At 35.6% G+C, this 14,530-nt stretch overlaps 1 protein-coding gene across 2 annotated transcripts; it reads right to left on the minus strand.

The window, feature by feature from the left end:
* Positions 1-9,808: 9,808 nt before the first annotated feature.
* On the minus strand, positions 9,809-12,993 carry BIR1 (BAK1-interacting receptor-like kinase 1). 2 transcript variants are annotated; one of them, XM_079003741.1, is made up of 3 exons: positions 12,697-12,993; positions 11,167-12,050; positions 9,809-11,064 (listed from the first exon to the last, which is right to left on the minus strand). In XM_079003741.1, the coding sequence occupies exons 2-3, from the start codon at positions 11,992-11,994 to the stop codon at positions 10,048-10,050; spliced, it is 1,845 nt and encodes a 614-aa protein (XP_078859867.1). In that variant the 5' UTR covers positions 11,995-12,050; positions 12,697-12,993; the 3' UTR covers positions 9,809-10,047. The 2 variants fall into 2 exon arrangements, with proteins under 2 accessions (XP_078859867.1, XP_078859868.1); XM_079003742.1 differs by lacking the exon at positions 12,697-12,993 and adding an exon at positions 12,264-12,673.
* Between the last annotated feature and the right edge of the window lie 1,537 nt (positions 12,994-14,530).

Raw genomic sequence — 14,530 nt, forward strand, 5'->3', positions numbered from 1 at the left:
CAGACAATAATGAAGAACTAGACCAAAAATAATGCCTACACATTCAAGCACATAATTCAAAATCACATATATAAACGGATAATAAGTCACGAAGAAAACAAAAGATAACATACTTGCTATAGCATATGATGAAACTATCGCTTCCCCTGATTGAAGCCGCAATGCTCGGATCCTTGCTATTAGGGCTTCCGTCCTACCCTCATGACCGTCAGTGATCCTCAAAGTAATTGGAGCAGGTGCACTTATGACTCCACACATCAACCTCGGATAGCCGACCTTCGTGTGGCCCACCTGGTTGCAGTGAAAACACAACGGAACCGATACACAAGGAAATACCTACTTAAATAACCCATCAGACGAAAACTGAAACACCCCTTCCTGTTTCCTGATAGTCACCCTCATGGATCCTCCCACACTTGGCACAACGGCCCCGACCCTGATGGCCTCCCAAATACGAATCATGAGTCTTGGGCCTTTTTTCCTGGCCCACTACAATCTGAATCTGCTCTGGCTTCCTCTTCCTGTGGTGATTCAGATCAATCTCACGCTCTCGGGCTCTAGCTATCATGTCCTCCAAGGTCCGACAAGATGAAAAGCTAATGAACTCCCGGATATCGTCTCGCAACATATCATGATACTTTGTCTTCTTCATCTCCTTGTCTGTGGCATACTGTGGGACCAAAAGAGCCCCCCCCCCCCAAACTTGGTGGTGATCTCCGCCACAATCTAATTCGTCTGGCGAAGGTCCTGAACTCCTTCGCCAACTGTTGCACCTTAATGGTTGGGGCAAACTCCGCCCTAAACCAGGTGACAAACTCATCCCAAGTCATCGTCTCAATGGCTTCTCCTCACAAAGCGAAATCTACCTCCTCACACAAATCTCGAGTTCTGCCTTTCAGAAGGCAGGAAGAAAATCTGACCTTCGACCACTCGGGGCAGAAACTCGTCCAAAACGCTTTCACCATATCCACTAATCACCTCCTACTAGCAATGGGGTCCTTCTCCCCAAAGAACTTGGGAACTCCATAAGCACAAAACTCACAGAAGGAAAGAGTGAGAGCTCCCATAATAGCCATAATCTTAGGGTGGAATGTGCCCAGAAGCTCATCTAAAATCTCCATGATCCCCTCTTGATCGAACCGAAGATCACATGTGTCTACTCCAAAATACCGCGAGTGATCTCCAAAGAGATGAACTCCCGCATCCGCTCATCCATCAACTCAGTACCAAGACCTGACCCCGAACTAAAGCCTGAACCTCCTCCATGTGTGCTCACCACCATTCTGAAAAGCAGCCACACAATGATCATAACATGCTAAAAGAATCCTCGTCCCATAGGCTTCCTAGATTGTATGTGACTCGCCTCGAGTCGAGTATGGATCATGTGCTTTCAGTAGTACGGGCCTAATACTACCTTCCATACATGTCCATACTTTCCTCAAGAATCATCCTAAATCCTCCAAGTCACCTTCTCAACTGATACTCCAGATACCCGCTAAATAATGCAATTAACCCACTAAAACACTTCCTCGCCTCTCTTAGGTTCTTGACCTAACCCTGCCATCAGCTGCTAAAGAACTCCCTATAATGTCAGGTAACTATTTCATAAATACAATCACATGCAACAAAGCTTAGATAATCCTTCGAGTAAAAGACTCAACCTTACAATTGTTAGAATCAAACAAGAGTTGTGCAATAGAGTCAAATTCGTCACTCTGAGGTTATTTAACCTTTTCAACATGTAACTTAACATATTCACTTAATAGTTAACTCACATCACTAAGAGTTGTATAAAGCACAAAGCAAGCATCATTCATGTAGTAACACTCCATGCTATAGAACAACAAAGGACATCCTGAGCACACATACTACAACCCATGCTAGGAACTTCCACTCTCACCACCGGTTGCCTTATGCATGCAAATTATACATAATACATGATCAAATATATTGTTGAATAAAAGAATCTACACTAGGATCACAACCAAACGAGAAACATGAAATAATGCCAAATAAGTCATTCTAGGGCTATATGAGCCTAATCATATACAATTTTTAAAGCATACATTTAGCAACTATTGATACAAATACATATTCCCAATCCAACATAGCATCCCATGCTTCATAGGCTACAAGGCATCATAAATCAGGCCAACCTATCATGCAATTCCTGAAAGTACCCTAACAGTATCCTAGCATACAAACATTCATATCATATAACATATCAACATGTATGGGTATTTTGGGAATCACTTACTCGAGCTCGGATGATTGCACGCACCATACCACCTTTTTCTTTATAAAGTCTTTTTAGAAAATTATTTTCTTTTAAAAGATTACAAACTCCTTAGTTTGAGTTCAGTCACACCTGAGAGTATGTTTGAATCCCTCAAACCAAGGTTATGATACAAACTTTTAACATCCCAAAAATCATAAGATAAAATTTTCATTTTTAAATCAACCATAAACACCACTTATCCTTTTCAATCATTCAAAAGTATATCAGAATAAAAATAGTTATCAGAGTACAATCCCAAAATCATAAAGTTGCGAAAACATGGGTGGATGCGCTGCGATCAAGTCAGGCCCCTCCCTTTCGAACAGGAAGTACCTGAAACCATAACTATAAAATTGTAAGCAGAAAGCTTAGTGATTTCCCCAAAATACCACATACCATATGTACAATGGGTCTTGCCTGACACCATCGAACCTGTTCGGCATCGGGCCCCACCTGAAAAAGATTTGTCAGTAACATGCGGTGGGCCCTGTTAGGTGCATTTCATGCATTCATTTTTATAGTTTTAGTTCATAAAAGTGCATTACATTTAGGTTTAAACTCATGCATTTTGTATATTTTCGGGATTTTTCATGATGCAATTCCATTCACACGCTTTTAGGATATTTCAGGGACTTATGAAGGTTGGATCTTGTTGGAGGAAGTTATCAAGAGTTGGAGACAAGAAGTTTTGGAGCTTTGAAGAGAGAGAATGAAGAAATGAAGAATTTGGCTTCATAGGAGTTTACACGGCCGTGTAAATGTATACCTATAATTTACACTGGCCGTGTAAACGTATATGCAAGGACATTCTACTTCGAAGACCTGGAAGAATTAAGCATTCTACTTTTCTTGTTTACACGGCCGTGTAAATGGAACCCTTTGGTTTACACGGGCCGTGTAAACGTCTCGGCAGTTTTTAAAGTGGTTTTGTCTTCTTATAATTCAGACAATCAGTTTTGAGGGGAGTTAGGTCGGATTTTAGGAGGAGAAGAGACGATTTTCAGAGCCTTTACAGGGAGATTAACACTTGGAAAACACTTTAATTTCTTTTTGTAAGTCAATTTGAAGTTTAAACTTGTTTGATTTGTAGTCCAACCTAGATATGTGTGGTTGATTTTATTATCATTTCCGAATCTGGATTCTTAAGTATGTGTTGTTAGGCTATGATTTGAATTTAACTTGTGTTTAACATCTAGTAATCTTTGATTTGATCTTAATCATGTGTTTGGTTAGTTCTCTTTTTCACTTGATCAATGAACTAGGGTTCTATTCAATCTAGTTAATCAAATCATGAAATTCGTATATGTTTTATGATTTGATGTTAGGAACACTCACTTACTTGGTTGTAATTAGATCAAAATTAGTGCAATCAAAGATTAAATGTTTATATTCCCAAGCTTAAGAGGAATGTTAAACATTGTTGGTAATTAGTGCAAGAACTTAATGTCATTTAATGATCTAATGCAAGAGCTTATTTGGGTTGAATCAATTAAATGAAGTTTTATTTAAAGAGCTTATTTTGAATAAAATACTTTTGCTAATTTGGATATTAGAGTTTATTAATATCCAACTTACCAACCTAGATTGAACATGAGTTGTAATCATATTATATCTTTCAACATAATACATATATAAGAGTCAGAATCGGAAATGTACTTCTTTTACTACGTTTGTTTTCAATCTTTCTTATTTATGAAGTTTAATTCAAGTTTAAATACAAACCCCCATTTTAATATTACTTGTATTATGTGTGAAAATATGGTAAGATAAAAAGTCCCGTATCTCTGTGGACCGACCCTGCTTACTCTACTATTTTTAGTATTAGAAATAGCAGTGATTTGAGTTATATTAATATTATTTTATCCCATCATTTGTTGGTTTGACCACCAAACAGGCCCCGCCAAATACACTCATCAAGCCCTGCCTGGCATCGGGCCCTGCCCAGTATACATACAAACACATACAATACATGCAAGAGACATACATACAGCTAGCATACAAATAACAATAATCGATGGTCCAACATTGGTGTCTTTGACCCATCAAACACTGGGAGGAGACTCACCTCAATCCGAGATAACGAAACACACACGTGTTGCTGCTACCGGGTTCCTCACACTGAACACATCTAATTATCCTTAATTAATAATTAGATTAATTTCCCATAATCTAAGGTCCAATTCATATCTCCTCATAACAATGGGTAAAAGTCTATTTTACCATTTCTATACTTGTGCCAACAAAGCGAGGCCCAAAACCTAAATGACTCATGGCCCAAAAATGGCCCAAAAGCCATTTAGGTGCGTACGCCCCATGTACCACCTTGGTACGCCCAGCGTAGTATACTGAAGCCCAAAAATCAACTCCAAACCTCTTAATGCCTTAAGACAATATGTATAACTTCCAGATTTGATTCCTATGGGACATCTAAGTCATAAAGTTCCTGACTTTATAACTTTGCATGGCTTAATTGTGTCCAAACCAAAGCCCTGAATCTACAACTTCATCAAAAGACCACCAACTCATGCATGGAAGGAATAGAAGGACCAAGATCGCATTTTTATGGTTCCAAATAACTCCATAATGGATAAAGTTTCCAACTTTCTCCATTAGAATGGTCCAAATGTCCAAGATCTAGTTTTTAAGTCTTAAAAGGGACCAAAAGTGCATCTTTTCCAACTTAATCCATCAAGTCCAAGTCTCAAGCCTTTAGATCTGAATCAATATGATGTTTAGATGGATAAAGTTTCCAACTTTATCCATAACAAGGTCAAAAACTTTCAAAATCTTAACTTTATGAACTAAAATAACCAAAAGCTCATAACACCCAAGACTAGCTATATCTATCAAATGCATCATCAAGATTCAAACTTTATACCCTTAGAAGAAAGATCAAGGTGAACAAAGTCTGGATCTACAAGCTCCAATGCAACCAACACTTCTTCAAAGAGATCCTTTTTCTCCAAGATTCACCATGAACACTCCAAAGCACTCAATCGCACCTTCTTTTGCTCAAAAGGATGAAACTTGGGTTAGGGTTTTCTAGTAAGGGTGTTTGAGAGGTGGAGGCTGAGAATGGAATGAGTTTGGGAAAATTAACGCGCTAAAATAGGGCTCAAACCAAAAAAAAGAGGGTTTGAGCACTGATCGCGTACGCCCAGTGTACTCAGTGATACCCTAGTACGCCCAACGTACGCGGCTTAACCCAAAACCGTCCTAACTTCAAACAATCATAACTTCTTCGTTTTAACTTTGATTTCGAAGATCTTTATATACACAGAAAGGTACTAAGGAGCTTTACAACCCTATCTAATTACTTTTAACTTAAAACACATTGAACTAAAATCCTTAATTCATAAAAGAAGTTTGAATAACTACTTTTCCCATTATACCCTTGGGCTCCAAAGCACAAACCAAACTATTCGATCACAAAATCTACATTACCCATATCTAAATGGGTCTAAACTTCTCCTTCCCTAAGGCCCGAAGCCTTATGATAATTGATCTTTGGGTCACGGTCCTGAATTATGAAACAAAGTGTTTTTGTTTACCTTTGATCGTTGACTTTTGACTAGTTTGAATTTGGGTCAAACTTGAAGGACTTAGGTTAGTGTTTAAGGAATTATCTTTATTTGGTACGAGTTGGCTTGCGGGAGTGATCGGTTTAGGGAGTGAGGGTGTTGTTGTGCTTCCTTGGGTCTTCGATTCAAATGAGTTTCCTCACTATACTATGTGTTATAGTGTATATCCTTGGATAATAGGATATAAGAGTAGTGGTATGCTAGTTAGAGTACCAAGATGTTGGTGATCGTCTAGTTGAGTGCCCTAGGGTTTGCATGAAGTCATGTAGGATACCCTAAGAACTCTTTATCTATGTTGTCTTGCATGTTCCTTAGTTGGTTGTAGCTCTAAAGTGGGATCACCTGTTCGACTGTTTATCTCACCTCTAATTACATCCAGTTATGCATTCATTAGTGATATTCTAGTCGTGGCGTAGAGTATTGTATGAGACCATGTATGCAGTAGTAGGCTGTTAGACTTGGAGACCAATATAGATAGTGTTGAATCTATATGCCCTAGAATCATTATTGAGTGATATTTATAATAATATATGATCCTATAGGGTCACACATTTATCAAGTTGGCACATATTGTATATTTATTATTAATATTATTATTAATAAATAATATCAATTCTTGTGTTTAATTAGGGAATAATTATTGTTTTGTGAAAATAATAATTAAAATAGAGTATAAGTAGTTATTATATCATATGGTATAATTTAATAAGTCGTGTACAAAGTTTTGCTAGTTGAATCATTTTGTCTTTTACCTAAAGACAAAATTTATATTTTATGAACTTTGAGTTTATAAAATTTAAACAATCCCTTCTCCTTACTAGCTAGACAATTTTTATCTTCTTTGAAGGCATGGTCAAAGCTATTATTATAAGAAGAGAGGTTGTTTGTCAACTTTCTTCTTACATCCCCCATGCTTCTAAAAGGCTACCAATATTTTATCTTATTATAATATAAAGGTATGTCTTGCATGAGAGTATAAAAGGAAGGGTTTTGCATGAGTATTTGACTAGTTTTTCACTCTTTCTCTACTGTGGACGAAAACTCTTCTCTTCCTACACCTTTCTCTCTCTTTAAAAGCTAGTTTGGTGAATTAGAAGCTCTCTTGAGTTGTCTCCTTTGGTGCTTATTTGAGTTAAGTACTTAAAGCCTTAAGACACTCAAGAATACAAGAAGGAACTAGCATTTCAAGTGCCTTAATCTTGATGGTGGATATTTTTAGAGAAAATCATACTCTTTGATTTTTCTATCTTCATCAACACCCCAAAACCAAGTGGGTTCAAAGACTTCAAAGGTTGTTATTCTAAAACACTATTTAGTTGTTTTAATATCATTCTAACCTTATAAATGAATCCCAGATGGTTTGGTTTTGTTATAAACTTAAAAATAAACTAGTTATTTTTTAACGCTTCCGTTAACCGGTTTTTATGAAAAACTAACTTATATTTTGTATCAAAACCCGTCAGATAGTTGCCATTTTATGTTTTGTTTGATTTATTGTTTGAAATTATATGTCGACATATCGGGTGGTGGGTTGAGGCAGTCCTGCTGTGTGCAGTAGGCCAAGATACTTGCATGGGCCAGCGATGTGTTGTAGGTCGGGTGTGGATCAGTTGTATGTTGTGGGTGGCGGGCCAGTCTTGGATTAGAGGCCAAGGAGAGCGATCTAGTCAGACGTAAAGCTCATGTGTGAATGCATTGTATGTATATTATGGTGTGTGGTATTTTAGGGGAACTTACTAAGCTTTGGCTTACAGTTGTGGATTAAATGTTTTTCAGGTACCATTGGTGATTGTTGGAAGGTGAATGCGTGACTGTATACACTCATTAGCAACATTGGATTCTCATATTTATATTATAATATTTTGTTTTTCAATAAACTGTATTTGAACAAATGACTTTTCTTAAGTTGGGTTTTAAGATAATGATATTTTACCTTAAATAAAAAATGAAAGATTTGTTTGAGAAAATGGGACGTTACATTTAGGGATCCTACATCCAAGTGGCCACACAAGTCAACACATCATATGTAAATGTACAAGTAGGATGTTCAAATACTTCTAATTCACATCAAAAGTTTCCCAAATGAAATATATCTCTTTTAAAATGGATTTCATGGAATGCACAAAATATTTAGAGTATTGATATTAAACATAAGAAGTAAAACATATGAAGTCAATGAATAAAAATTATTAAATTAGTTTTAGGGACATATACATTTGGTATAAACTCACCTTAAGTGGTTGAACAAACACATTTCACTTCTAAGATTGTTGGAATATTTAGTGGTCACATAAAGTTTACAATAGTTTGGTTAATTATCTCATAAATGTTCGTTAAGTCACTAATTAAGTTCTTTTTATCTAACTTGGAAATTTTATTGTTTCTAATTCATCCTTAAGATCGTAGAAATGCAGAGAACACTAGACCTACCTTGGCCTTAAATTTCAAACGTTACAAAGCAAACAATTTTGGTCCCTAACCCGTTATAAATCAAGATAGATTTTACTCGACCTAACCAAGTCGAGTCAACAAACCCGATGCCTATTTTTACAATCTAAAATACCAAACAACTTAGACCGGTGTTCTTCACATTCCACAATCTTTGAGCATTCTACAAATAGATTTTAATATACATTTTGCCAACAATTAGACACAATATTCTTTCTCAATGTTTTCAAAAAATCAATTGTTTCCTATATATTTTAATCTCAAAAACCATCAAGAATACCATTGATAGCAAAAGCAAGAAAATAGAAAACTTACGAGCAAAAATAAAAAAAGTTAGTTCAAACATTTTTTTTTGCCAAATATGAGGGTTTAAAAAAAAATTAAAGGCTTTTTTTTTTTATAAAAAAGGGGAAGTGTTTTTTCAGAAAAAAGAAAGTTGTATAAAACCATTTGCTAAAAGGGATAAATCAGTATATATATATATATATATATATATATATATATATATATATATATATATATATATATATATATATATATATATATATATATATATATATATATATATATATATATATATAAAGGCTATTTTTAATATATAAAAAAATATATGTTTAAAAAGAAAAAAAAAACCATAAAATATAACACCTTTATAACATTAACACATCTAGATATGATATTAAATGTAAAACTTTTCATCTTAATGCTCCAACTTTTCAATTTTTATGTTATTTTTTTATAAATATTTATTTTGACCTTATAAATTTGAATTGTAATTTGTGAGAACATTTTAACTACTAAAACTCCTTAATTTCTAACTTAGTATAGTTAAATTTGGATATTTTTGATTAATTGCACTCAAGTTTTTATATCTATTAACTATTTTAACTTTTTTTAATTATCAACCTTTTAATAATGTCTCTGTTATTTTATAGTTCAATATAATAACAATATTTTTTCATCGTCTTCAAAATTTAGTATAAGAATATTATTCCAAAATTTAGTATAAAAATATTATTGACAATGATTTAGTTATTGGTAAAAAAATGAAGTGCATTGCAATCTTGGGCAAGGGAATTAAACTAGATTGCTATTAAGAACGAAACAATAAAATACATTTGTCTATATTAATAAAAATAGTAAACTGTCATTATTTCACGAAATAATATACGAAACTTTGAATTTGAGTTAAACTTAAGTCGATTTATTAGAAAAGTACAAAACCATTGATTTATACTAAGAACAATTCAGTTATTGCATATCCATACGAAACTTTCAATTTTAACATAACTTTTCATGAGTGGTTTTAATCACTATATGGTTCGACACGATACTATGCATTAAAACTCAATGGTTTAATTATTACAGCTCTATCAGAGATTAAATGCGCCAAATTTGATGAATTAACTTGCGGCTTTTTCTTTTATGTTTCCCCTACCGTTACCATTAATGCCAGATATACGAGCATATGAGAATTTTGCTAACTTATTATGACAAAAAATTTCAGGAATGCACCGACCCTTCCAAAGGGGAGCACATTGTTCCCCTTTGTCTTAGCATTACCTATTGCAACAAATACATATTAATATTCCTCTAAGTGTTTCATTACATACATAAAATCAAAACCCTATAGTCCTCGAACCCATATATATATTATATGCGTATAACATTTATTCAAGCACGAAGAACATTAATTACATATACCTTACACGATCCCTTATCGTGTGTTACCTCATTTGGTCATTTCATTCCTCTCATATCCCGAGAAACAATGAGTTCGATATCACCGGCATTAGCATCATCGGTGGGCATCAAAATCTCATCATCCGCAGTGAAATGGTAATGTTCACCAATTGCCCGTAAAAGTTGATACACTTCAAACATCGAAGGCCGCTCCTTATGAACCGCAGGCAACACACAATTACACGCGACCTTAAGAACCTGAAAAACCTCGTTATCAATTCCCTTTCCGGCCAACGACACATCAATGGAATCATGAAGTTTCGATTCCGCCGACAATTCGGAAATCCATTCCACTAAACTTCCTTTAAAGCTTTCCGGAGCTTTAGACACACGCGTCGGTCTTTCACCCGTTACCAACTCAAGAAGCACCACCCCGAAGCTGTACACATCACCCTTCGGGGTGGCCACAAGAGTTCGGGCGTATTCGGGTGCTACGTACCCGATATCCCCGAACTCTCCATTCACAAAAGTACTCAAGTGGGTATCCACCGGGTTCATCAGTCTGGCCAACCCAAAATCAGAAATTCTTGCCTCGAATTCACCGTCTAACAAGATACATTTTGAACTTATGTTGCGGTGAAGGATACGCGGGTTGCAGTTATGGTGGAGCCACGCGAACCCTTTGGCGGCTCCGATTGCAATTTTTAACCGTAACGGCCATTCCATACGTTTCTCATCATCCCCAACAAGATGTAATTTATCGTGTAGATTCCCGTTTGCCATGTATTTGTAGACTAAAAACCGTTCTTGTTTCGCGACACAAAACCCGAGAAGCGGTACGAGGTTACGGTGTTTAAGGTTTCCAATTGTTGCCATTTCTGACGCGAATTCTTTCTCGGAATGTTGCGTGTCTTGTAATCTTTTGATCATTAATGAGCTTCCATCTTCGAGTGTTGCTTTGTATAACGAACCCGTTCTTCCCGATCCGATTATGTTGTCTTTACTAAAACTGTTTGTTGCCTTCATGAGATCGCTCAGTCTCATCTTCGATACCGGGTTTTCAAACATCGAAAGCTACAATTTTTTTAAAAAAAATTAGTAAATCCAAATCAAAAATGAAAAGTACATACTAGTAATGATGTGATAAGATATGGATTCAAATTCAAATATCTTTACCTTAATAGTTTTTGTTCCTTTGATACTTCTTGCCCATTTATTCCCATCTGGATCTTCTTCTTTCCTTCTAATGACCTTACGCTTAATGAACATCGTACTGACAACCACCAACACTGCCGCCAGTGTGACACCGCCAACCGCTGCTCCGATGATCACACCGGTGCTCGTTTTGCTCGACTCTCCTTCACACCGCTGCAAAGGCCCCCCGCATAAATCAAGATTTCCAGCATAGCTGTCGGCTTTAATATTCTCACCAAAATTAGGGACCGGGCCCGACAAAAGATTGTTTGCAACATTGAACTCCTTAATCCGATTGAGCCCACCCAATTCATACGGGATCCGACCCGTGAACCGGTTGTTATCGAGTTTGAGGACATTAAGAAACGAAATGCTTGAAATGCTGACTGGGATTTCTCCCGATAAATTGTTTGATGATAAATCGAGAGTTGTGAGAAAGTGAACGACATCTGTCATGTTGGTGGGGAGGGGCCCGTTTAGGCGGTTGTTGGAAAGGTCTAATCCGGTCATTGAGGTACAGTTCTTGAGTCCAACTGGGAACCCACCAATCAACCCCATGTCAGAAAGGTGGATATTTAAGACTTTGCTTTCATCAGGATGCCAGCATTCTATCCCTGTGAATCTGCAAATGAATCCTTCAGTGCTGTTATTGAAATCCCATGATGATAACAGGTTTTCGGGATCTCTGAGTGATGCTTTAACGGATTTTAAGCAATTGATGTCACTTTCAACCGCATTGCTGCAAGTGATGGATATAAGAATGTAGAGACACACGCTGATTACTGTTACACGATTCCATTCCATTGTCATTGTAAAAGAAACCAGCGGGTTTAGGAATCGGAAACCTTGGTTCCCAAGAAACAAACCTGGAAAGAAAGATAGCAAAACAAATAAGATATGTTCAGATGTTGTCTATGGTGTTGTTTCTTTTTTACTTTCAGCACCTAATCAGGTAAAAGCTATATATGTGTGTGTTTTCTTTAGATTGTGCTTAATTGAAAGGTGTTTTTGCAAAAAAACCTAAATTACAATACAAGAATAGCCAATTTGGGACAAATCGTACAAATGTAAATGCTAACCTAAAAGTTTTGCTTCGCGATTTCTTCTAAAGTCGTTCAGTCATGTAAAGTGAGATTAAAGTCAACTACGAGTTTTTGAAAAGTCGATCACTCCAAAACAACAGATAGCAAAAAAGAACAAATATTATCGATCTTCATCGCCTAAACCTCAAAATCGTGAAAGGAGCAGTGCCCTTTCTAGATACTTGAATGAATTACAATAACAATAAAACAATATACTCGCCCAATTGAGATATCATAAACCCTAATCAAAGAACACACAAATCAAAACGACAAGATCACTATATTCCCACAAAATTAGCGACAAACCCGGAAAGCAAAACAACATCATCCAACAACAAAATGAAAATCCATATGAATTCCATCAAATTTAGCATAAATTCAATAACTAGAGCAACTAAAACGAAACAAATGACAAAGATGAAAAGTTTACACAGTAGAATTCAAGATCTTGAGTAGGAGGAGCTTTCTTCAACATGTATTGATGATAAGAGCGGAATGATTCAATGGGTGTAGGAGAAAATTGGAGTTAATCGGGTCAAAGAAGAAAAGGCCATGTTGATATGAAGCTTCAAGCGACGACTCACGACTAATAATGAATGGAATGCTTGACTTGCAGTTGTTTGTTACTATTTTGTGAGGAAAGTGAAAGGCGTGTGAAGTGATGACTTTTGAGGAATTGGGAGTAATTTGGACCCAAATTTTGCAATTGACGAATGACGTTCGATGGCAATTTGATAATGGGGTAAATGGTGTGGTTTCGGTTAGTATTAATAATGGCTAATCGCTAAAATATCTAAATGGAATATATTATAATCACTGCTTTCGATTTTTTTTTTCTTTTTTGCTAAAGAAAGAAACATTCACGAAATTTCCTTTTAATGTCTAATTTATGAACTTTGTTTTATTACCACTCTTTAATTGTATCGTGTTTGCGACCTATTGAGTTTTTACATTCCTTACGTTCCTTGCGGCATCTATAAACTTATACGAAAAAAGAAATTAAAATTATAAATTATATTATAATGCTCAAACCTATATTAGTGTTAATGAATTGTATTAGATTATTCATCATCATTAAATATAATGTTGAATTTTCATTTATACAATTTGATGATTAACTTTGAATTTAATTATGTTTTGTTTATTTCATACAATTATAATGTTTATATAATAACGTTATATGTGTTATCATATATAATAAGGTTATTTGTGTTATCATGGTGTTTACAAGATAAAATAGTTGCAATCACCTTGGTTAATTGCTTTTTTTTTCCTAATAATGGTTTCGATTGTGCAGGAGTTTGAAATGGGTTCTTCATATGATGGTTACGACGGCCCATTTGCTGGAATTTACGAGCCATTTTCTAGGTTAAATGAGATGGATTTTGAGTTGCACGGGATTTACATGGATCATGAACCAAAGCAGGAGTCGATAACAAGGCTTAATAAATCTAAGGATCCATTTCTTAACATTTTACTTAGTGATGAGAACATCATAATTTCAAGTATGGCTGATGAAGTGAAAGCTCGAGTATACCATGGTAATGATTTACAAAATGATGAGGAGGCAGAGGAAGTAGTGACGAACAACTACAAAATACATGATCCAAATGTTAGGTGGGATAAGATAGAACCTAAGTTAGGGGGTATGTTTGAATCATCTGCACAACTGAAATTCTATGTGACAAACAATGCAGTAAATGGAGGGTAAGAGATATACTTTCAAAAGAGTGATAATAGAATAATGTTGCAAGATGTTGGGAAGAGAAATGAAGATAATAAGTGCCCGTTCAGACTTTATGTAGCTTATATGTACAATGAAAGAACCTTCCAGGTTAAAGAAATGAATTCTAAGCATCTTTGTTCTAGAGTGTTTAAATTTAGGTCTATCGTTACCTCATAATGGATTGGAAGACACTATGTTACCGAGATAGCAAATAAACCTAAAGTGAAACTCATGGAGATGATCAGTGACATCAAACAAAAGTATAGATGTGTGGTATCTATAGGAAATGTTAAAAGGGCAAAACTATAGGCAAAAGAACTGATTAAGGGTAAATTAATTGAACACTATGCAAGAATTTGGGATTATATCAAACCCTGGGTCTACTTGCAAAGTTGGTGTTACTACCAATCCAAATGAGAAGAATTATTTTTAGAGGTTTTATATTTGTTTCAAATCTTTAAGTGTTTGCTGGAAAATGGGGCGTAGGAGGGTTATAGGGTTGGATGGGTGCTTCATAAAGGATCAGGTTAAAAGTGAA

Source organism: Lactuca serriola, chromosome 5 (genome assembly GCF_051521515.1).
Source record: "Lactuca serriola cultivar US96UC23 chromosome 5, Lser_US96UC23_V15, whole genome shotgun sequence".
In the NCBI taxonomy this organism is placed as follows: domain Eukaryota; kingdom Viridiplantae; phylum Streptophyta; class Magnoliopsida; order Asterales; family Asteraceae; genus Lactuca; species Lactuca serriola.